Source organism: Haliotis rubra, unplaced genomic scaffold, assembly GCF_003918875.1.
Source record: "Haliotis rubra isolate DU_JTF1 unplaced genomic scaffold, ASM391887v1 Scf187, whole genome shotgun sequence".
In the NCBI taxonomy this organism is placed as follows: Eukaryota; Metazoa; Mollusca; class Gastropoda; order Lepetellida; family Haliotidae; genus Haliotis; species Haliotis rubra.
Window position 1 is genome coordinate 682857 of NW_025765858.1, and position 23320 is coordinate 706176.

The window sequence follows — 23320 nt, forward strand, 5'->3', positions numbered from 1 at the left end:
TACCCTATGCTCATATGTACATTTACTCTTTGTGATATCCCATAGTCATCTGGACATTTATTCTCCGTGATACCCAATGCTCATCTGTACACATTACTCTCTGTGATAACCCATGCTCATCTGTACATTTACTCTCTGTGATACCCCATACTTACCAGTACATTTACTTTCTGTTATACCTCAGACTCATCTTGACATGTACTCTCTGTGATACCCCATACGCATCTGTACATTTGCTCTCTGTTATAGACTATGCTCATCTGAACATTTTCTTTCTGTTTTACCCCAAGCTCATCTGAATTTTTATTCTCTGTGATACCCCATACTTATCTGTACATTTACTCTCTGTGATACCCCATGCTCATCTGTACCTTTACTCTCTGTTATACCCCATGCTGATCTGTACCCCCTCATCTGGATATTTATTATCTGTTATACGACATACGCAACGGTACATTTACTCTCTGTGACACCCCTTGCTCATCTGGACATTTACTCTCTGTTATACTATAAGCTCATCTGGACATTTACTCTTTGTGACATCCTATGCTCGTCTGTACATTTACTCTCTGTGATACCCCATGCTCTTCTGTACATTTACTCTTTGTGATATCCCATAGAAATCTGGACATTTACTCTCTGTGATACCCCATGCTCATCTTGACATTTACTCTCTGTGATATCCCGTGCTCATCTGTACATTTAATCTCTGTGATACCCCACGCTCATCTGTACATTTACTCTCTGTGATATCCCATACTTATCTGTACATTTACTCTCTGTGATACCCCATGCTCATATGTACATTTAATCTCTGTGATGCACCATGTTCATCAATACATTTAATCTCTGTTATACCCCATGCTCATATCTACATTTACTCTCTGTTATACTCAATGCTCATATGTACATTTACTCTTTGTGACATCCCATAGCCATCTGTACATTTAATCTCTGTGATACCACATGCTCATCTGTACATTTACTTTCTGTGATTCCCAATGCTCATCTGTACATTTACTCTCAGTAATACCCCATACTTTTCTGTACATTTACTCTCTGTGATACACCAAGTTCATCTGTACATTTAATCTCTGTGATGCACCATGCTCATCTGGACATTTACTCTCTGTGATACCCAATGCTCATCAATACATTTACTCTCTGTGATACCCCATGCTCATCTGGACATTTACTCTCTGTGATGCCCGATACTTATCTGTACGTTTACTCTCTGTGATACCCCATGCTCATCTGGACATTTACCCTCTGTGATACCCCATGATCATATGGACATTTACTCTTTGTGATACCCCTTGCTCATCTGTACATTTACCTCTGCTCGATTATGCCCCATGCTCATCTGTACATTTACTCTCTTCAAAACCCCATCTAATCTGTTCCTTTAGTCTCTGTGATACCCCATGCTCATCTGTACATTTACACTCTGTGATACCCTATGCTCATATGTACATTTACTCTTTGTGATATCCCATAGTCATCTGGACATTTATTCTCCGTGATACCCAATGCTCATCTGTACACATTACTCTCTGTGATAACCCATGCTCATCTGTACATTTACTCTCTGTGATACCCCATACTTACCAGTACATTTACTTTCTGTTATACCTCAGACTCATCTTGACATGTACTCTCTGTGATACCCCATACGCATCTGTACATTTGCTCTCTGTTATAGACTATGCTCATCTGAACATTTTCTTTCTGTTTTACCCCAAGCTCATCTGAATTTTTATTCTCTGTGATACCCCATACTTATCTGTACATTTACTCTTTGTTATACCTCATGCCCATCTGGACATTTACTTTCTGTTATAAACCTTGTTCATCTGTACATTTACTTTCTGTGATACCCCTTGCTCATCTGAACATTTACTCTCTGTGATACCCCATACTTATCTGTACATTTCCTCTCTGTTATACCCCATGCTCATCAGGACATTTACTATCTGTGATACCCCTTTCTCATCTGGACATTTTCTCTCTGTGATGCTCATCTGTACATTTACTCTCTGTGATACCCCATAATCATCTGTACATTCACTCTCTGTGATACCCCCATACTTATCTGTACATTTACTGTCTGTGATATTCCAGAGTCATTTTGACATTTACTATCTGTTTTGCCCCATGCTCATCAGGACATTTACTCTCTGTGATACCCCATGCTCTTCTGGACATTTACTCTCTGTGATACCCCATGCTCATCAATACATTTAATCTCTGTGATACACCATGCACATATGTACATTTACTCTCTGTTATACCCCATGATCATATGTACATTTACTACCTGTGATACCCCTTGCTTATCTGTACATTTAATCTCTGTGATGCACCATGCTCATCTGGACATTTACTCTCTGTGATACCACATGCTCATCTGGAAATTTACTCTCTGTGATGCCCGATACTTATATGTACGTTTACTCTCTGTGATACCCAATGCTCATATGGACATTTACTCCCCGTGATACCCCATGATCATCTGGACATTTACTCTTTGTGATACCCCATGCTCATCTGTACATTTACTCTCTGTGATACCCCATACTTATATGTACATTTACTCTCGGTTATGCCCCATGATCATATGTACATTTACTCTCTGTGATGTTCATCTGTACACTTACTCTATTTCAAGCTCATCTGTCCATTTACTCTCTGTGATACCCCATGCTCATATGTACATTTACACTCTGTGATACCCCATGCTCATATGTACATTTACTCTTTGTGATATCCCATAGTCATCTGGACATTTACTCTCCGTGATACCAAATGTTCATCTGTACATTTACTCTCTGTGATACCCCATACTTATCTGTACATTTACTCTCTGTTATGCCCCATTCTCATCTGTACATTTACTCTCTGATGCTCATCTGTACATTTACTGTATTTCATGCTCATCTGGACATTTACTCTCTGTGATACTCCATGCCCATCTGTACATTTACTCTCTGTGATACCCCATGCTCATCTGTACATTTACTCTCTGTGATACCCAATACTTATCTGTACATTTGCTTTTTGTTATACCTCATGCTCATCTGGACATTTCCTTTCTCTTACACTCCATGTTCATCAGTACATTTACTCTCTGTGATACCCCTTGCTCATCTGGACATTTACTCTCTGTGATACCCCATACTTATCTGTACATTTCCTCTCTGTTATACCCCATGCTCATCAGGACATTTACTATCTGTGATACCCCTTTCTCATCTGGACATTTACTCTATTTCAAGCTCATCTGTGCATTTACTCTCTGTGATACCCCCTGCTAATCTGTTCCTTTAGTCTCTGTGATACCCCATGCTCATCTGTACATTTACACTCTGTGATACCCCATGCTCATCTGTACATTTACTCTTTGTGATATCCCATAGTCATCTGGACATTTACTCTCCGTGATACCAAATGTTCATCTGTACATTTACTCTCTGTGATACCCCATGCTCATCTTGACATTTACTCTCTGTGATACCCCATGCTCATCTGTACATTTACTTTCTGTGATACCCTATGCTCATCTGGACTTTTACTCTCTGTGATATCCCATGCTTATCTCTACATTTACTCTCTATGATAACCCATGCTTATCTGTACATTTAATGTCTGTGATGCACCATCCTCATCTGTACATTTACTCTCAGTGATACCCAATTCTCATCGGTACATTTACTCTCTGTGATACACCATACTTATCTGTACATTTACTCTCTGTTATGCCCCATTCTCATCTGTACATTTACTCTCTGATGCTCATCTGTACATTTACTGTATTTCATGCTCATCTGTACATTTACTGTCTGTGAAACCCCATGCTCATCTGTTCATTTACACTCTGTGATACCCCTGCTCATCTGTACATTTACTCTCTGTGATTCCCCATGCTCATCTGTACATTTACTCTCTGTGATACCCCATACTTATCTGTACATTTACTCTCGGTGATACCCCAGACTCATCTTGACATTTACTCTCTGTTATGCCCCATGCTCATCTGTACTTTTACTCTCTGTGATACTCCATACTTATCTGCACATTTACTCTTTGTTATACCTCATGCTCATCTGTACATTTACTTTCTTTGATACCCTATGCTCATCTGGACTTTTACTCTCTGTGATACCCCATGCTCATCTGTACATTTACTCTCTGTGATAACCCATGCTTATCTGTACATTTAATATCTGTTATGCCCCATTCTCATCTGTACATTTACTCTCTGTGATACCCCATGCTCTTCTGTACATTTACTCTCTGTGATACCCAATACTTATCTGTACTTTTGCTCTTTGTTATACCTCATGCTCATCTGGACATTAACTTTCTGTTACACTCCATGTTCATCAGTACATTTACTCTCTGTGATACCCCTTGTTCATCTGTACATTTACTCTTTGTTATACCCTATGCTGATCTGTACCCCCTCATCTGTACATTTACTCTCTGTGATACCCTATGCTCATATGGACATTTCACTCCTTGTGACATCCCATGCTCATCTGTACATTATCTCTCTGTGATACCCCATGCACATCTGTTCATTGACTCTTTGTGATATCTCATCCTCATCATGACATTTACTCTCTGTGATACCCTATGCTCATCTGTACATTTACTTTCTGTTATACCCTATCCTCATCTGGACATTTACTCTCTGTGATACCCCATGCTCATCTGGACATTTACTCTATTTCAAGCTCATCTGTGCATTTACTTTCTGTGACACCCCCTGCTAATCTGTTCCTTTAGTCTCTGTGATACCCCATGCTCATCTGTACATTTACACTCTGTGATACCCCATGCTCATCTGTACATTTACTCTTTGTGATATCCCATAGTCATCTGGTCATTTACTCTCCGTGATACCAAATGTTCATCTGTACATTTACTCTCTGTGATACCCCATGCTCATCTTGACATTTACTCTCTGTGATACCCCATGCTCATCTGTACATTTACTTTCTGTGATACCCTATGCTCATCTGGACTTTTACTCTCTGTGATATCCCATGCTTATCTCTACATTTACTCTCTATGATAACCCATGCTTATCTGTACATTTAATGTCTGTGATGCACCATCCTCATCTGTACATTTACTCTCAGTGATACCCAATTCTCATCGGTACATTTACTCTCTGTGATACACCATACTTATCTGTACATTTACTCTCTGTTATGCCCCATTCTCATCTGTACATTTACTCTCTGATGCTCATCTGTACATTTACTGTATTTCATGCTCATCTGTACATTTACTGTCTGTGAAACCCCATGCTCATCTGTTCATTTACACTCTGTGATACCCCTGCTCATCTGTACATTTACTCTCTGTGATTCCCCATGCTCATCTGTACATTTACTCTCTGTGATACCCCATACTTATCTGTACATTTACTCTCGGTGATACCCCAGACTCATCTTGACATTTACTCTCTGTTATGCCCCATGCTCATCTGTACTTTTACTCTCTGTGATACTCCATACTTATCTGCACATTTACTCTTTGTTATACCTCATGCTCATCTGTTCATTTACACTCTGTGATACCCTCTGCTCATCTGTACATTTACTCTCTGTGATACCCCATGCTCTTCTGGACATTTACTCTCTGTGATACCCAATACTTATCTGTACATTTACTCTCTGTGATACCCCATGCTCATCTGGACATTTACTCTCTGTGATACCCCATGCTCATCTGTACATTTACTCTCTGTGATACCCCATGCTCATCTGTACATTTACTCTCTGTGATACCCCATGCTCATCTGTACATTTACCTCTGTGATACCCCATGCTCATCTGGACATTTATTCTCTGTTATACTCTATGCCCATCTGGACATTTACACTCTGTGATACCCCATGCTCATCTGTACATTTACTCTCTGTGATACCCTATGCTCATCTGGACATTAACTCTTTGTGACATCCCATGCTCATCTGTACATTATCTCTCTGTGATACCCCATGCACATCTGTTCATTTACTCTTTATGATATCCCATGCTCATCATGACATTTACTCTCTGTGATACCCTATGCTCATCTGTACATTTACTCTTTGTGATACCCCATACTCATCTGTACATTTACTCTCTGTGATACCCCAGACTCATCTTGACATTTACTCTCTGTGATACCCCATACTTATCTGTACATTTACTCTTTGTTATACCTCATGCTCATCTGGACATTTACTCTCTGTGATACCCCATGCTCATCTGTACATTTACTCTCTGTGATACCCCATGCTCATCTGGACATTTACTCTCTGTTATACCCCATGCTCATCTGTACATTTACTCTCTGTGATACCCCATGCTCATCTGTACATTTACTCTCTGTGATACCCCATGCTCATCTGACATTTACTCTGTGATACCCCATGCTCATCTGTACATTTACTCTCTGTGATACACCATGCTCATCTGTACATTTACTCTCTGATACCCCATACTCTATCTGTACATTTACTCTGTGATACCCCATATCATCTACATTTACTCTCTGTGATACCCCATACTCATCTTGACATTTACTCTCTGTGATACACCATGCTCATCTTCTTTACATTTGATGCTCATCTGTACATTTACTCTCTGTTTCATGCTCATCTGTACATTTACTCTCTGTGATACACCCCATGCTCATCTGTACATTTACTCTCTGTGATACCCCATGCTCATCTGTACATTTACTCTCTGTGATACCCCATGCTCATCTGTACATTTACTCTCTGTGATATACCCCATGCTCATCTGTACATGTACTGTATACCCCATGCTCATCTGTACATTTACTCTCTGTGATATCCCATGCTCATCTGTACATTTACTCTCTGTGATACCCCATGCTCATCTGTACATTTACTCTCTGTGATACCCCATGCTCATCTGTACATTTACTCTCTGTGATACCCCATGCTCATCTGTACATTTACTCTCTCTGTGATACCCCATGCTCATCTTGTACATTTACTCTCTGTGATACCCCATACTTATCTGTACATTTACTCTCTGTGATACCCCCATGCTCATCTGACATTTACTCTCTGTTATACCCCATGCTCATCTGAACATTTACTCTCTGTGATACCCCATGCTCATCTGGACATTTACTCTCTGTGATACCCCATGATCATCTGGACATTTACCTCTGTGATACCCCATGTTCATCTGTACATTTACTCTCTGTGATACCCCATGCTCATCTGACATTTACTCTCTGTGATACCCCATGCTCATCTGTACATTTACTCTCTGTTATACCCCATGCTCATCTGGACATTTACTCTCTGTGATACCCCATGCTCATCTGTACATTTACTCTCTGTGATACACCATGCTCATCTGTACACATTCACTCTCTGTGATACCCCATGCTTATCTGTACATTTACTCTCTGTGATACCCCATGCTCATCTTGACATTTACTCTCTGTGATACCCCATGCTCATCTGGACATTTACTCTCTGTGATACCCCATGCTCATCTGTACATTTACTCTCTCTGTGATACCCCATGCTCATCTGTACATTTACTCTCTGTGATACCCCATGCTCATCTGTACATTTACTCTCTGTGATACTCCATACTTATCTGTACATTTACTCTCTGTGATACCCCATGCTCATCTTGACATTTACTCTCTGTTATACCCCATGCTCATCTGAACATTTACTCTCAGTGATACCCCCATGCTTATCTGTACATTTACTCTCTGTTATACCTCATGCTCATCTGACATTTACCTCTGTGATACTCCCATGCTCATCTGTACATTTACTCTCTGTGATACCCCATGCTCATCTGACATTTACTCTCTGTGATACCCCATACTTATCTGTACATTTACTCTTTGTTATACCCCATGATCATCAAGACATTTACCATCTGTGATACCTCTTGCTCATCTGTACATTTACTCTCTGTGATACCCCTTACTTATCTGTACATTTACTCTCTGTGATAACCCAGACTCCTCTTGACATTCACTCTCTCTTATGCAACATGCTCCTCTGAACATTTACTCTCTGTGATACCCCATACTTATCTGTACATTTACTCTTTGTTATACCTCATGCTCATCTGGACATTTACTTTCTGTTATACGCCATGTTCATCTGTACATTTACTCTCTGTGATACCCCTTGCTCATCTGGACATTTAATCTCTGTGATACCCCATACTTATCTGTACATTTACTCTTTGTTATACCCCATACTGATCTGTACCCCCTCATCTGGACATTTATTCTCTGTTATACCCTATGCCCAATCTGACATTTACACTCTGTGATACCCCATGCTCATCTGTACATTTACTCTCTGTGATACCCTATGCTCATATGGACATTTACTCTTTGTGACATCCCATGCTCATCTGTACATTTTCTCTCTGTGATACCCCATGCACATCTGTACATTTACTTTTTGTGATATCCCAAAGTCATCTGGACATTAACTCTCTGTGATACCCCATGCTCATCTTGACATTTACTCTCTGTGATACCCCATGCTCATCTGTACATTTACTTTCTGTGATACCCTATGCTCATCTGGACATTTACTCTCTGTGATATCCCATACGTATCCGTACATTTACGCTCTGTGATAACCCATGCTTATCTGTACATTTAATCTCTGTGATGCACCATGCCCATCTGTACATTTACTCTCAGTGATACCCAATTCTCATCTGTACATTTACTCTCTGTGATACCCCATACTTATCTGTACATTTACTATCTGTTATGCCCCATTCTCATCTGTACATTTACTCCCTGATGCTCATCTGTATATTTACTGTATTTCACGCTCATCTGTACATTTACTCTCTGTGATACCCCATGCTCATCTGTTCATTTACACTCTGTGATACCCCATGCTCACCTGTACAATTACTCTCTGTGATTCCCCATGCTCATCTGTACATTTACTTTCTGTGATACCCCAGACTCATCTGTACATTTTCTCTCTGTTATACTCTATGCTCATCTGGACATTTACTTTCTGTTATACCCCATATGTATCTGTACATTTATTCTCTGTTATACTCTATGCTCATCTGGACATTTACTTTCTGTTATACCCCAAGCTCATTTGAACATTTACTCTCTGTGATACCCCATACTTATCTGTACATTTACTCTTTGTTATACCTCATGCTCATCTGGACATTCACTTTATGTTATACTCCATGTTCATCTGTACATTTACTCTCTGTGATACCCCATACTTATCTGTACATTTCCATTCTGTTATACCCCGTGCTCATCAGGACATTTACTATCTGTGATACCCCTTGCTCATCTGGACATTTACTCTCTGTGATGCTCATCTGTACATTTACTCTCTGTGATACCCCTTGCTCATCTGTACATTCACTCTCTGTGATACCCCATACTTATCTGTACATTTACTCTCTGTGATATTCCAGAGTCATTTTGACATTTACTCTCTATTTTGCCCCATGCTCATCTGCACATTTACTCTCTTTGATGCTCATCTGTACATTTACTGTATTTCATGCTCATCTGGACATTTACTCTCTGTGATACCCCATGCTCATCTGTTCATTTAGTCTCTGTGAAACCCCATGCTCATCTGTACATTTACTCTCTGTGATTCCCCATGCTCATCTGTACATTTACTATCTGTGATACCCCATACTTATCTGTACATTTACTCTCTGTGATAACTCAGACTCATCTTGACATTCACTCTCTCTTATGCCCCATGCTCCTCTGAACATTTGTTCTCTGTGATACCCCATACTTATCTGTACAATTACTCTTTGTTATACCTCATGCTCATCTGGACACTTACTTTCTGTTATACTCCATGTTCATCTGTACAATTACTCTCTGTGATACCCCGTGCTCATCTGGACATTTACTCTCTGTGATACCCCATTCTTATCTGTACATTTCCTCTCTGTTATATCCCGTGCTCATCAGGACATTTACTATCTGTGATACCCCTTGCACATCTGGCCATTTACTCTCAGTGATTCTCATCTGTACATTTACTCTCTGTGATACCCCATGCTCATCTGTACATTCACTCTCTGTGATACCCCATACTTATCTGTACATTTACTATCTGTGATATTTCAGAGTCATTTTGACCTTTACTCTCTGTTTTCCCCCATGCTCATCTGGACATTTACACTCTTTGATGCTCATCTGTACATTTACTGTATTTCGTGCTCATCTGTACATTTACTCTCTGTGATACCCCATGCTCATCTGTTCATTTAGTCTCTCTGATACCCCTTACTTATCTGTACATTTACTCTCTGTGATAACCCAGACTCATTTTGACATTCACTCTCTCTTATGCCCCATGCTCCTCTGAACATTTACTCTCTGTGAAACCCCATACTTATCTGTACATTTACTCTTTGTTATACCTCATGCTCATCTGGACATTTACTTTCTGTTATACTCCATGTTCATCTGTACATTTACTCTCTGTGATACCCCTTGCTCATCTGGACATTTAATCTCTGTGATACCCCATACTTCTCTGTACATTTACTCTTTGTTATACCTCATGCTCATCTGGACATTTACTTTCTGTTATACTCCATGTTCATCTGTACATTTACTCTCTGTGATACCCCTTGCTCATCTGGACATTTAATCTCTGTGATACCACATACTTATCTGTACATTTACTCTTTGTTATACCCCATGCTGATCTGTACCCCCTCATCTGGACATTTATTCTCTGTTATACCCTATGCCCAATAGGACATTTTCACTCTGTGATACCCCATGCTCATCTGTACATTTACTCTCTGTGATACCCTATGCTCATATGGACATTTACTCTTTGTGACATCCCATGCTCATCTGTACATTTTCTCTCTGTGATACCCCATGCACATCTGTACATTTACTTTTTGTGATATCCCAAAGTCATCTGGACATTTACTCTCTGTGATACCCCATGCTCATCTTGACATTTACTCTCTGTGATACCCCATGCTCATCTGTACATTTACTTTCTGTGATACCCTATGCTCATCTGGACATTTACTCTCTGTGATATCCCATACGTATCAGTACATTTACGCTCTGTGATAACCCATGCTTATCTGTACATTTAATCTCTGTGATGCACCATGCCCATCTGTACATTTACTCTCAGTGATACCAAATTCTCATCTGTACATTTACTCTCTGTGATACCCCATACTTATCTGTACATTTACTATCTGTTATGCCCCATTCTCATCTGTACATTTACTCCCTGATGCTCATCTGTATATTTACTGTATTTCATGCTCATCTGTACATTTACTCTCTGTGATACCCCATGCTCATCTGTTCATTTACACTCTGTGATACCCCATGCTCATCTGTACAATTACTCTCTGTGATTCCCCATGCTCATCTGTACATTTACTCTCTGTGATACCCCAGACTCATCTGTACATTTGCTCTCTGTCATACTCTATGCTCATCTGGACATTTACTTTCTGTTATACCCCATATGTATCTGTACATTTGCTCTCTGTTATACTCTATGCTCATCTGGACATTTACTTTCTGTTATACCCCAAGCTCATTTGAACATTTACTCTCTGTGATACCCCATACTTATCTGTACATTTACTCTTTGTTATACCTCATGCTCATCTGGACATTTACTTTCTGTTACATTCCATGTTCATCTGTACATTTACTCTCTGTGATACCCCTTGCTCATCTGGACATTTACTCTCTGTGATTCTCATCTGTACATTTACTCTCTGTGATACCCCATGCTCATCTGTACATTCACTCTCTGTGATACCCCATACTTATCTGTACATTTACTCTCTGTGATATTTCAGAGTCATTTTGACATTTACTCTCTGTTTTCCCCCATGCTCATCTGGACATTTACACTCTTTGATGCTCATCTGTACATTTACTGTATTTCGTGCTCATCTGTACATTTACTCTCTGTGATACCCCATGCTCATCTGTTCATTTAGTCTCTGTGATACCCCCTACTTATCTGTACATTTACTCTCTGTGATAACCCAGACTCATCTTGACATTCACTCTCTCTTATGCCCCATGCTCCTCTGAACATTTACTCTCTGTGAAACCCCATACTTATATGTACATTTACTCTTTGTTATACCTCATGCTCATCTGAACATTTACTTTCTGTTATACCCCATACTTATCTGTACATTTACTCTCTGTGATAACCCAGACTCATCTTGACATTCACTCTCTCTTATGCCCCATGCTCCTCTGAACATTTACTCTCTGTGAAACCCCATACTTATCTGTACATTTACTCTTTGTTATACCTCATGCTCATCTGGACATTTACTTTCTGTTATACTCCATGTTCATCTGTACAATTACTCTCTGTGATACCCCTTGCTCATCTGGACATTTAATCTCTGTGATACCCCATACTTCTCTGTACATTTACTCTTTGTTATACCTCATGCTCATCTGGACATTTACTTTCTGTTATACTCCATGTTCATCTGTACATTTACTCTCTGTGATACCCCTTGCTCATCTGGACATTTAATCTCTGTGATACCACATACTTATCTGTACATTTACTCTTTGTTATACCCCATGCTGATCTGTACCCCCTCATCTGGACATTTATTCTCTGTTATACCCTATGCCCAATAGGAGATTTTCACTCTGTGATACCCCCATGCTCATCTGTACATTTTACTCTCTGTGATACCCTATGCTCATATGGACATTTACTCTTTTGTGACATCCCATGCTCATCTGTACATTTTCTCTCTGTGATACCCCATGCACATCTGTACATTTACTTTTTGTAATATCCCAAAGTCATCTGGACATTTACTCTCTGTGATACCCCATGCTCATCTTGACATTTACTCTCTGTGATACCCCATGCTCATCTGTACATTTACTTTCTGTGATACCCTATGCTCATCTGGACATTTACTCTCTGTGATATCCCATACGTATCAGTACATTTACGCTCTGTGATAACCCATGCTTATCTGTACATTTAATCTCTGTGATGCACCATGCCCATCTGTACATTTACTCTCAGTGATACCAAATTCTCATCTGTATATTTACTCTCTGTGATACCCCATACTTATCTGTACATTCACTATCTGTTATGCCCCATTCTCATCTGTACATTTACTCCCTGATGCTCATCTGTATATTTACTGTATTTCATGCTCATCTGTACATTTACTCTCTGTGATACCCCATGCTCATCTGTTCATTTACACTCTGTGATACCCCATGCTCATCTGTACAATTACTCTCTGTGATTCCCCATGCTCATCTGTACACTTACTCTCTGTGATACCCCAGACTCATCTGTACATTTGCTCTCTGTTATACTCTATGCTCATCTGGACATTTACTTTCTGTTATACCCCATATGTATCTGTACATTTGCTCTCTGTTATACTCTATGCTCATCTGGACATTTACTTTCTGTTATACCCCAAGCTCATTTGAACATTTACTCTCTGTGATACCCCATACTTATCTGTACATTTACTCTTTGTTATACCTCATGCTCATCTGGACATTTACTTTCTGTTACACTCCATGTTCATCTGCACAATTACTCTCTGTGATACCCCTTGCTCATCTGGACATTTACTCTTTGTTATACCCCATGATCATCAGGACATTTACTATCTGTGATACCCCTTGCTCATCTGTACATTTACTCTCTGTTATGCTCATCTGTACATTTACTCTCTGTGATACCCCATGCTCATCTGTGCATTCACTCTCTGTGATACCCCATACTTATCTGTACATTTACTCTCTGTGATACCCCAGACTCATCTTGACATTTACTCTCTGTTTTGCCCCATGCTCATCTGTACATTTACTCTCTGTGATACCCAATAATTATCTGTACATTTGCTCTCTGTTATACCTTATGCTCATCAGGACATTTACTTTCTGTTTTGCCCCATGCTCATCTGGACATTTACTCTCTTTGATGCTCATCTGTACATTTTCTGTATTTCGTGCTCATCTGTACATTCAATCTCTGTGATACCCCATGCTCATCTGTACATTTACTCTCTGTGATTCCCCATGCTCATCTGTACATTTACTCTCTGTGATACCCCATACTTATGTGTACATTTACTCTCTGTGATAACCCAGACTCATCTTGACATTCACTCTCTCTTATGCCCCATGCTCCTCTGAACATTTACTCTCTGTGATACCCCATACTTATCTGTACATTTACTCTTTGTTATACTCTATTCTCATCTGGACATTTACTTTCTGTTATACCCCAAGCTCATTTGAACATTTACTCTCTGTGATACCCCATACTTATCTGTACATTTACTCTTTGTTATACCTCATGCTCATCTGGACATTTACTTTCTGTTATACTCCATGTTCATCTGTACATTTACTCTCTGTGATACCCCGTGCTCATCTGGACATTTACTCTCTGTGATACCCCATACTTATCTGTACATTTACTCTTTGTTATACCCCATGATCATCAGGACATTTACTATCTGTGATACCCCTTGCTCATCTGGACATTTACTCTCTGTGATGCTCATCTGTACATTTACTCTCTGTGATACCCCATGCTCATCTGTGCATTCACTCTCTGTGATACCCCATACTTATCTGTACATTTACTCTCTGTGATACCCCAGACTCATCTTGACATTTACTCTCTGTTTTGCCCCATGCTCATCTGTACATTTACTCTCTGTGATACCCCATACTTATCTGTACATTTGCTCTCTGTTATACCTTATGGTCATCAGGACATTTACTTTCTGTTTTGCCCCATGCTCATCTGGACATTTACTCTCTTTGATGCTCATCTGTACATTTACTGTATTTCATGCTCATCTGTACATTTAGTCTCTGTGATACCCCATGCTCATCTGTACATTTACTCTCTGTGATTCCCCATGCTCATCTGTACATTTACTCTCTGTGATACCCCTTACTTATCTGTACATTTACTCTCTGTGATAACCCAGACTCATCTTGACATTCACTGTCTCTTATGCCCCATGCTCCTCTGAAAATTTACTCGCTGTGATACCCCATACTTATCTGTACATTTACTCTTTGTTAAACCTCATGCCCATCTGGACATTTACTTTCTGTTATACTCCATGTTCATCTGTACATTTACTCTCTGTGATACCCCTTGCTCATCTGGACATTTACTCTGTGTGATACCCCATACTTATCTGTACATTTACTCTTTGTTATACCTCATGCTCATCTGGACATTTACTTTCTGTTATACTCCATGTTCATCTGTACATTTACTCTCTGTGATACCCCGTGCTCATCTGGACATTTACTCTCTGTGATACCCCATACTTATCTATACATTTACTCTTTGTTATACCCCATGATCATCAGGACATTTACTATCTGTGATACCCCTTGCTCATCTGGACATTTACTCTCTGTGATTCCCCATGCTCATCTGTACATTTACTCTCTGTGATACCCCATACTTATGTGTACATTTACTCTCTGTGATAACCCAGACTCATCTTGACATTCACTCTCTCTTATGCCCCATGCTCCTCTGAACATTTACTCTCTGTGATACCCCATACTTATCAGTACATTTACTCTTTGTTATACCTCATGCTCATCTGGACATTTACTTTCTGTTATACTCCATGTTCATCTGTACATTTACTATCTGTGACACCCCTTGCCCATCTGGACATTTACTCTCTGTGATGCTCATCTGTACATTTACTCTCTGTGATACCCCATGCTCATCTGTACATTTACTCTCTGTGATACCCCATACTTATCTGTACATTTACTCTCTGTGATACCCCAGTGTCATCTTGACATTTACTCTCTGTTATACCTTATGCTCATCAGGACATTTACTTTCTGTTATACCCCATGCTCATCTGGACATTTACTTTCTGAGATACCCCATGCTCATCTGGACATTTACTCTCTGTGATGCTCATCTATACATTTACTGTCTGTGATGCTCATCTGTACATTAACTCTCTGTGATACCCAAGACTCATCTTGACATTTACTCCCTGTGATACCCCATTCTCATCTGTACATTTACTCTCTGTGATACCCTATGATCTTCTGGACTTTTGCTTTCTGTTATACCCCACGCTCATCTGTACATTTTTCTCTCTCTGATACCCCATGCTCATCTTGACATTTACTCTCTGTGATACCCTATGCTCATCGGTACATTTATTCTCTGTTATACCATATGCTCATCTGGACATTTACTCTCTGTTATACCCTATGCTCATCTGGACATTTACTCTCTGTGATACCCTATGCTCATTGGTACATTTACTATCTGTGATACTCTATGCTCATCTGGACATTTACTCTCTGTGATACCCCTATGTGGTATTCCTTGTAGTTATGGCCTATGTAGTAACCCATGCACATCCGTACATTTACTCGCCATAATACACCCTGTTGATCCGTACATTTACATTTTGTTATAGTCCATGTTCATCCGTATATTTACCCCTGTAATATGGGAAATTCATATACCCTCTGTAATACACCGCGTTCATCCATATGTTTAAAACCTGTAATCCACCTTATCTTGCCTCACACATTTGTGTTGTTTTCTTATTGCTGGGCGCTCTTCTATTATTTTCAATGTACCCCGCTTACAAGCGAGTAACATTTTCTATGTACCCCGCTGGAAATGCCGAACTCATGTGTTACTTCGTAGTAATGATTCTTTATTCTACTACATTGAATCGCGTATGATTTACGGAAATTACCGATGTTTTACGAATGCAAATGGATGGAAGGGAGATCATTCTAAATTTGTTTTTCTTGTCTGGTACTCAATACTATGGTCCGATACCCGTGCTTCAAACAGTTCAAAATTCCATTGAGGTGTTCGGTAAGATAAATACTTTGTTCACTGGTCCCTCGGGTTGATGTACCCTGGTCCCTCGGCCCATGGGTTGATGTACCCTCGATGTTTCTTTATGTTCCCCTCGCCTTTGGGGATCAGGGAACATAAACAAATATCGAGGGTACATCAGTCAATGTCCCCCTCGAGACCAGTGAACAACTTATATTGTATAACCACCATAATATCCTGAACTATCCCCCTCCAGGTTGAGGTTGGTGGAGAGTATGAGATGGTGGTGACGACATGGATGGGACTGTACAGATATAGGACCGGGGACGTCGTGCGAGTCAGCAGCTTCACGGGGACGACTCCCAACTACACCTTCTCCCAGAGGTACGTTGATACACAGGTTTTTATAGGTTTTCATGAATCAATGAATGGTAGTCCGTTCTATATTGAACGCTGTACTGAGCAATACTTCATCCACATGATGGCAGTCTGCAGATAACTTAATCTGGATCAGACAATCCAGCGATTGATACTGTGAGCAACGAACAACATGGTTGGGTGGATATACTTTACATGATGTCCATCAATACTGTGACACGCCAGTAACAAAACACATGGAGGCCGACCACGTGATGGACAATCCAAGAACACAATCTCCACAGGTTTCATACATCTATCAGTCACTATAAATACCTCCAAGGAGCTTGAATCTGTAATGAAGTTTACAAAATTTGCATTGCGTGGCTTTTTCCTTTACAAATAAGAAAGTTTTAAAAGCGATTATTTTGGCATTGTGTTCATCGACATGAAAAACTTTGTTGTGCAAAGCACAATTTGATTACGCCGCTTTTAGCAATATTCCAACAATATCATGGAGCGAAGCCACCATATATGGGCTTCACACATTGTACCCTTGTAGGAAATCGAACCCGGGGCTTCGGCATGTCAATCAAACGCTTTAACCACTAGGCTACCCCACCACCCCAGACATAAAAAAAGATGAATCTGCTAAACGTGTTGCCATTACTTCTTCAGATCGTCTGACTGTCTCAATAAGTACCCTGAGATATTGTTCACGAAGGCCGTTCACGATGCTGCTAGAACGTGGAGGTCGGGAACATCGTTATACAGCTACATGGCATGTATGAACCAACACATCGATGACGTAACAGGTACCAAGTTTCATAACAGTTCCATATGGTATATCATGTAAGATGTAATAGCAGTGGTTAAGCATTGACAAGTCCAGTCTTCAGACAGTTAGTATCTAAACGCATTACCCCCCTTACAGCCCATACCATAATTCATTGGAAATTTTAATTTAGAATTGAAAATCTAAATACATATGTTTATCTTTTTCTTTCTTTTTTTATCTATATCTTATTTTATTTATTTATTTATGCTTTACAGATTAATGATGAAAATGCAGCAGAGAGGGTTCGGGTGATCCTGGCACAGTCAGGCTGGTAAGGCTCATCATCAGCTCAGGGCCCTTGCCCCCTCTACACGCAGCCCAGACAGCGAATGGGACTTCTCCCAGGAAACACTGCCTAGTCGAACCCAACAAGAACTTTCCGGAGACAACAGTGCAGCCTTCTGCATAACCCAGAGTGTCAGAAGGGCTGTGCTCCCGGTGGAGAACCCTGGCACTCACCTGATCTGCGCCAAGAGATCAGGAGGTACCAAACCAAGGGCACCGAGAACAATGAGGTGCCTGATGACAGTGTACATGGGATGCAAGCGAGACATTTCAAAGGCGAGGTCCGCATGTTTATCATGCTTTTCCTGAATCTTGCCAATCACATTGCTGTCAAAAGGGACAGAAAATTCAATGATATAAATAAATTCATTGGCTTTATCAAAAAGGACAAGATCAGGTTTGTTGGCAGGAATTCTTCTGGGGCTGTATGTGGGCCTATTCCACAGAAGTTTGAAAGCATCATTTTCCATGACGCCCTGGACATGTTCAGGGCCGTACCATGGATGGACCTCGGAGTCAAAGCTTCAGACATGGCGGAGACAGTAGTAAAAGCAACGAGCCATGCCATCATGTCGTTTAAGATATGCTGTTTGTGCCAAAGAAGGACATCCACTGACACTGTAAATTCATTACAAGGTCGACATTTCATATTGATATTTTCTTTAAGAATCACATTTTGGCGATTACGAATGGGCAGTGACTGGTCCTGAGCAGCAAAACGGAAGCCCTCAGTTTCACATTTAAGACCAGCCGACTTCATCCAGGCGAAAGAGTCGGCGGGATTGCTATTCTGTTCTACACACTGCATGTACCCACGATGCAATGGCTTCTCAGAAAGCTTCTCCACAAAAGACCAACTCTAGGCAGACTTGGTGAAGGCCTTCACCTGGTTTACTCCCATCGTTGTACCGTCGAGCAGTACATCGCCATCAGCAAAATCAACCTCAAATTTCAGATTCTGTACAACAACCTTGGCACGCTTAAAATAGCTGTGGAATTCCTTGCTCTCGTCATTATTATTATTTTTGTTATTATTATTATTTTTTATTTATTTAAGAAATTTTTTGCCTTTAACTTAGAACCAACGATCACATCACAGCCTATAAATGGTTATAAATTACTCCAGCACATGTAACGCTTTATACACAGCAGGAATGAGTGATGTTTAAACAAGCATAATTATTGACAACAATTCTTACAATTTATAATTACAATAAAACTTAGACTAGGTTGACGGTCTCCCGTTAGGTTATGAAGATGTTATGTGCTTCAGTACTTTTGCGTAAAACTCAAAATGGTTCGATGAATTGTACGTAAGTTTGTTGTGTATTTTCTTTCTTTTGTTTTGATTGTTGTTAAAAGCCGCACGATCCAGACACATGGCAACAGTAAATATTCCAGTCTGGATCGGACAATCCAGTGATCAGCAACATCTGTCTATGCACTTGGGATACGATGACATGTGTACGTAAATATGTACGTGTGTTACATACAGGTGACGTTTCTTGTGAACGGTGCTTCTATATATTTCTGGAGCTTGAAGATGACTCTACCTTATCAGATGAAGACAAAGAAAAGGTATGTCCCTGTTTCAGTGAGTGGGTGAAATATGACTGACGCAGCTTAAGCAGTTTGCAGAACGTCCCTGGTGCTCAGAAGCAGCGTTCATAGCATGAGGCAATACATTACATTAGGGACGCTATACAAATAAGTCTGTTATCTCACAGATTTGTAAGTCTCATGTTTAGTCCCTGGCTACGGGGAAAGAAACTTTTCCAAATTTCCTACTGGACCACAGGACCAGTGAGTGGACAATAATTAGTGGTCCTGCCTGCACTTCTTTGGTCCAAAAGAGTGAGTGAGTGAGTTTAGATTTACGCTGCACTCTGCAATACTCCAGCAATATGACGGCGGTCTGTAAATAATCGAATCAGGAGCAGACAATCCAGTGATCAACAGTATGAGCATCGATCTACACAATTGGGAACCAATGACATGTGTCAACCAAGTCAGCGAGCCTGACCACCCGATCCCGTTAGTCGCCCCTTACTACAAGCATGGTACATTCGTAGATTTACTTAACTATCAATACAAAATTCACTGGCCACCAGGACCACAAAGTTTACAGGATTTTTACTCGCCAGGGACCACAGGACCAGCGGAAATTTCGCACACTGTGGCTGTAGGCACTGAAGGCACCTGACAACAAACAGATAACACATTATATTGATTTTGATGGCTGAAAATGATATAACTCAATAGGGGGGTTATTTTAACAAGGTATTGACTGCCTTGATATGTTTATGAGTATTTCATTCACTGGCAATTATTTCAATAATCTGTATCATAAAACTACCCGAGCATTACAATATGTCAGCATCCTACCACAAGAAGGATCTTTAAAATCTTTACAATGTTTCAGGTTGACGTTGCATTACAATCCCACTTTGAGTTCTACCATGAAATCCGCTCAACGAGTGTGTTTGTCGACCCTGTAGTGATCCAGGTCAAGTCCGGGACGCTTGACGTCATCAAGCAGGTCAACTGTGACCTCAACTCAAAGGCTGCAGTACAGCAGTACAAGTACCCGAAGTTTACGACGAAACTCGAATTGATACGAATCCTGTTGGCAAACAAGTTGTGATTGGTAATTGTGGCAATATTTATTTTCCCGAGAATGGAGAAATAACGGACTCTTGAAGTACTTGGTGGCCAAAGAAACTATGGACTCTTTTAGTACTTGGCGTCCTGAGGAACCATAGACTCTTAACACTCTTCCCTGAATCTCTTTGAGAAACATTTTGTGAAGGTTAAATGGTGCTTACATTCAGGTTGGGTTTCGGGGGATTTTTGAGAGAATTTTATGACTGATTCCTATCACTGCTGTGGCACAAACTTAGTTGACATGCTGAGGAACCATGGACTCCTAATGTATTTGGTATCCAAAAACACCCCAGACACTTTAAGTAGTTGACGTCCTGTGGACTCACAAGGTACTTGACATACCGACCAACCATGTAGTCTTAACGTACTTGGCGTGCTGAGGAACTATTGACTCTTAAAGTACTTGGTGTCCTGAGGAACGATTGAAAGTGTAAGTAGTTGGTGTCCTGAGGAACTATGTGCTTTAAATGTACTTAGCGTCCTGATGAACCATAGACTCTTAATACCCTACGTTGAATCTATTTGAGAAACATTTTATTAAGGTTAAATGGTCTAAGTATCAAAATGAATAAACTTGTATGCAGTATTTATGAGAATGTAAGGGTGTGTGTACGTAACAATAATGAAATTTCAAAAACTTTTATCAGCCAGTTAGGAGTTAGACAAGGGTGCATTTTAGTTCCTTTTCTATTTACCTTTTTCATTAATGAATTAGCTATTCAAATTGGTTTACTCCCATAAGAACTACTTCCCATTTGAACTACATCCCAAATTATCTACAGGGATTAATTATCTGAATAGAGGCACCCCCATGGCATGTAATGAGCACAGCCCGTCAGCTCTCCCAGAAGAACTACATGCATACAATCCTATTGACCAGTAATTAAAGGTAATCTAATAATCAGAAAGTAAAAGACAAGAGAGAAAGGTATATTGTAGTTAGTGAATGACATTATGTTCTTGTATCCATATGATAGAAAAAAAACAAGCCAAGGTTAGTATATTGGAGTAAAGGTATATTTGAGTAACGGTGAAATATATACGAATGATTTTTTAAGTTAAAATAGTACTGTTATTGACTGCAATTCAGTAACTCGATGCAGTTGGCCACTTATTGAAGCGGGGCTAAACTAGTAGTAGTATACACAATGTGGCTACGTAACCAGGTCCCCTCAAGGGCTCAATTTATTTTTAAAACTTTAGCCTTTGGGGAAGTCCCTAATCCCGTAGCCCCATTGTGTATACTACTACTGAGTTGCATGCAAAATGTAATTAAAATCGGTGGAATAGTTTCTGAAATATTGACTTTAAAGTGAGCATGGGGTCGGTCGAGAAACAGGCTCGGGTCGCCTCGGGGGTGGTTCCTCCTCCGAGCACGTTTGGCGGACGAGTCGCATTGCGTGGGAGTGTGTCTTTTTCGGCTTGGTGTACGGGTGGCTGGCTGGCTGGCTACATTAAGCAGAAAAATAGGCATGGAAGACTGATAAAAAAATCATGACGATAACCTATCATCACACGGTGGGTGATGTGTAAGGGACTGTGTCGTGAGGTACGATCCTCTCTGACGAATGTTCTCGGCCGTCCGTCTTTCAAGTAGTACAAGTTCGGTTCGCCATCTCTGATGTCGACAAGGTCTACGTTGTACGTTTTCATGGACCATATCGGATCGGTGGCGCGTTTTCTGCTGTCTACCTCGTATTCTCCCAGCTGGTACAAGTACCTAACGCTGACCCGGTCTGGTAATGTTTTCTCTGTTTTATCCCGACGTGCTGCTGCCGACGAAGATTCGACAGATTTCATTTTGATGGCTTCGACGGGTCTCTTGTCCACGAGTCTGGTGACTTCGTTGTTGATGACATCCACCACTCGCGGTAAGCGTACGACCCATTCTGTGTTTCTGTTTCCGGGATCCATTAAATCCTGCGAGTATTGGTGCGAGAACAGGCGTTCGGCTAGGGTGCAATTGAATCTCTCAATGATGTCTTGGCTTCGGTGAGCTGCCGCTATACCTCGTCTCACTTGGACTTTGTGCTTGGCCAGCAGCTGCGACACGGCTCCCATGAACTTGCATCCGGGATCGACTTGCAATACAGTAGGCCATGTCAAGCCACTGCGTTTGTATATGAGTTCAAAGGCTTTGACGACTTCGTTCGAATCTTTCGTTGTCAACGGTTCGGCTTCCTTGTAGCGACTGGCGACATCGACGGCGGTCAGGGCGTACTTGTAGGTTTTGCGCCTCACCCTGTCTTGAAGGAGAAACAGGA

At 40.5% G+C, this 23320-nt stretch overlaps 1 protein-coding gene across 1 annotated transcript in view; it reads left to right on the plus strand.

The window, feature by feature from the left end:
• LOC124274039 (indole-3-acetic acid-amido synthetase GH3.3-like) overlaps nt 1-21734 on the plus strand; it is a 32072-nt gene extending 10338 nt beyond the window's left edge. The window contains exons 5-8 of the mRNA XM_046709366.1: nt 17169-17296; nt 17948-18084; nt 19888-19970; nt 20815-21734. Coding sequence (XP_046565322.1) covers nt 17169-17296; nt 17948-18084; nt 19888-19970; nt 20815-21036 — 570 coding nt within the window. The 3' untranslated portion in view covers nt 21037-21734. The remainder of the gene's footprint in view (nt 1-17168; nt 17297-17947; nt 18085-19887; nt 19971-20814) is intronic.
• Nucleotides 21735-23320: the final 1586 nt, after the last annotated feature.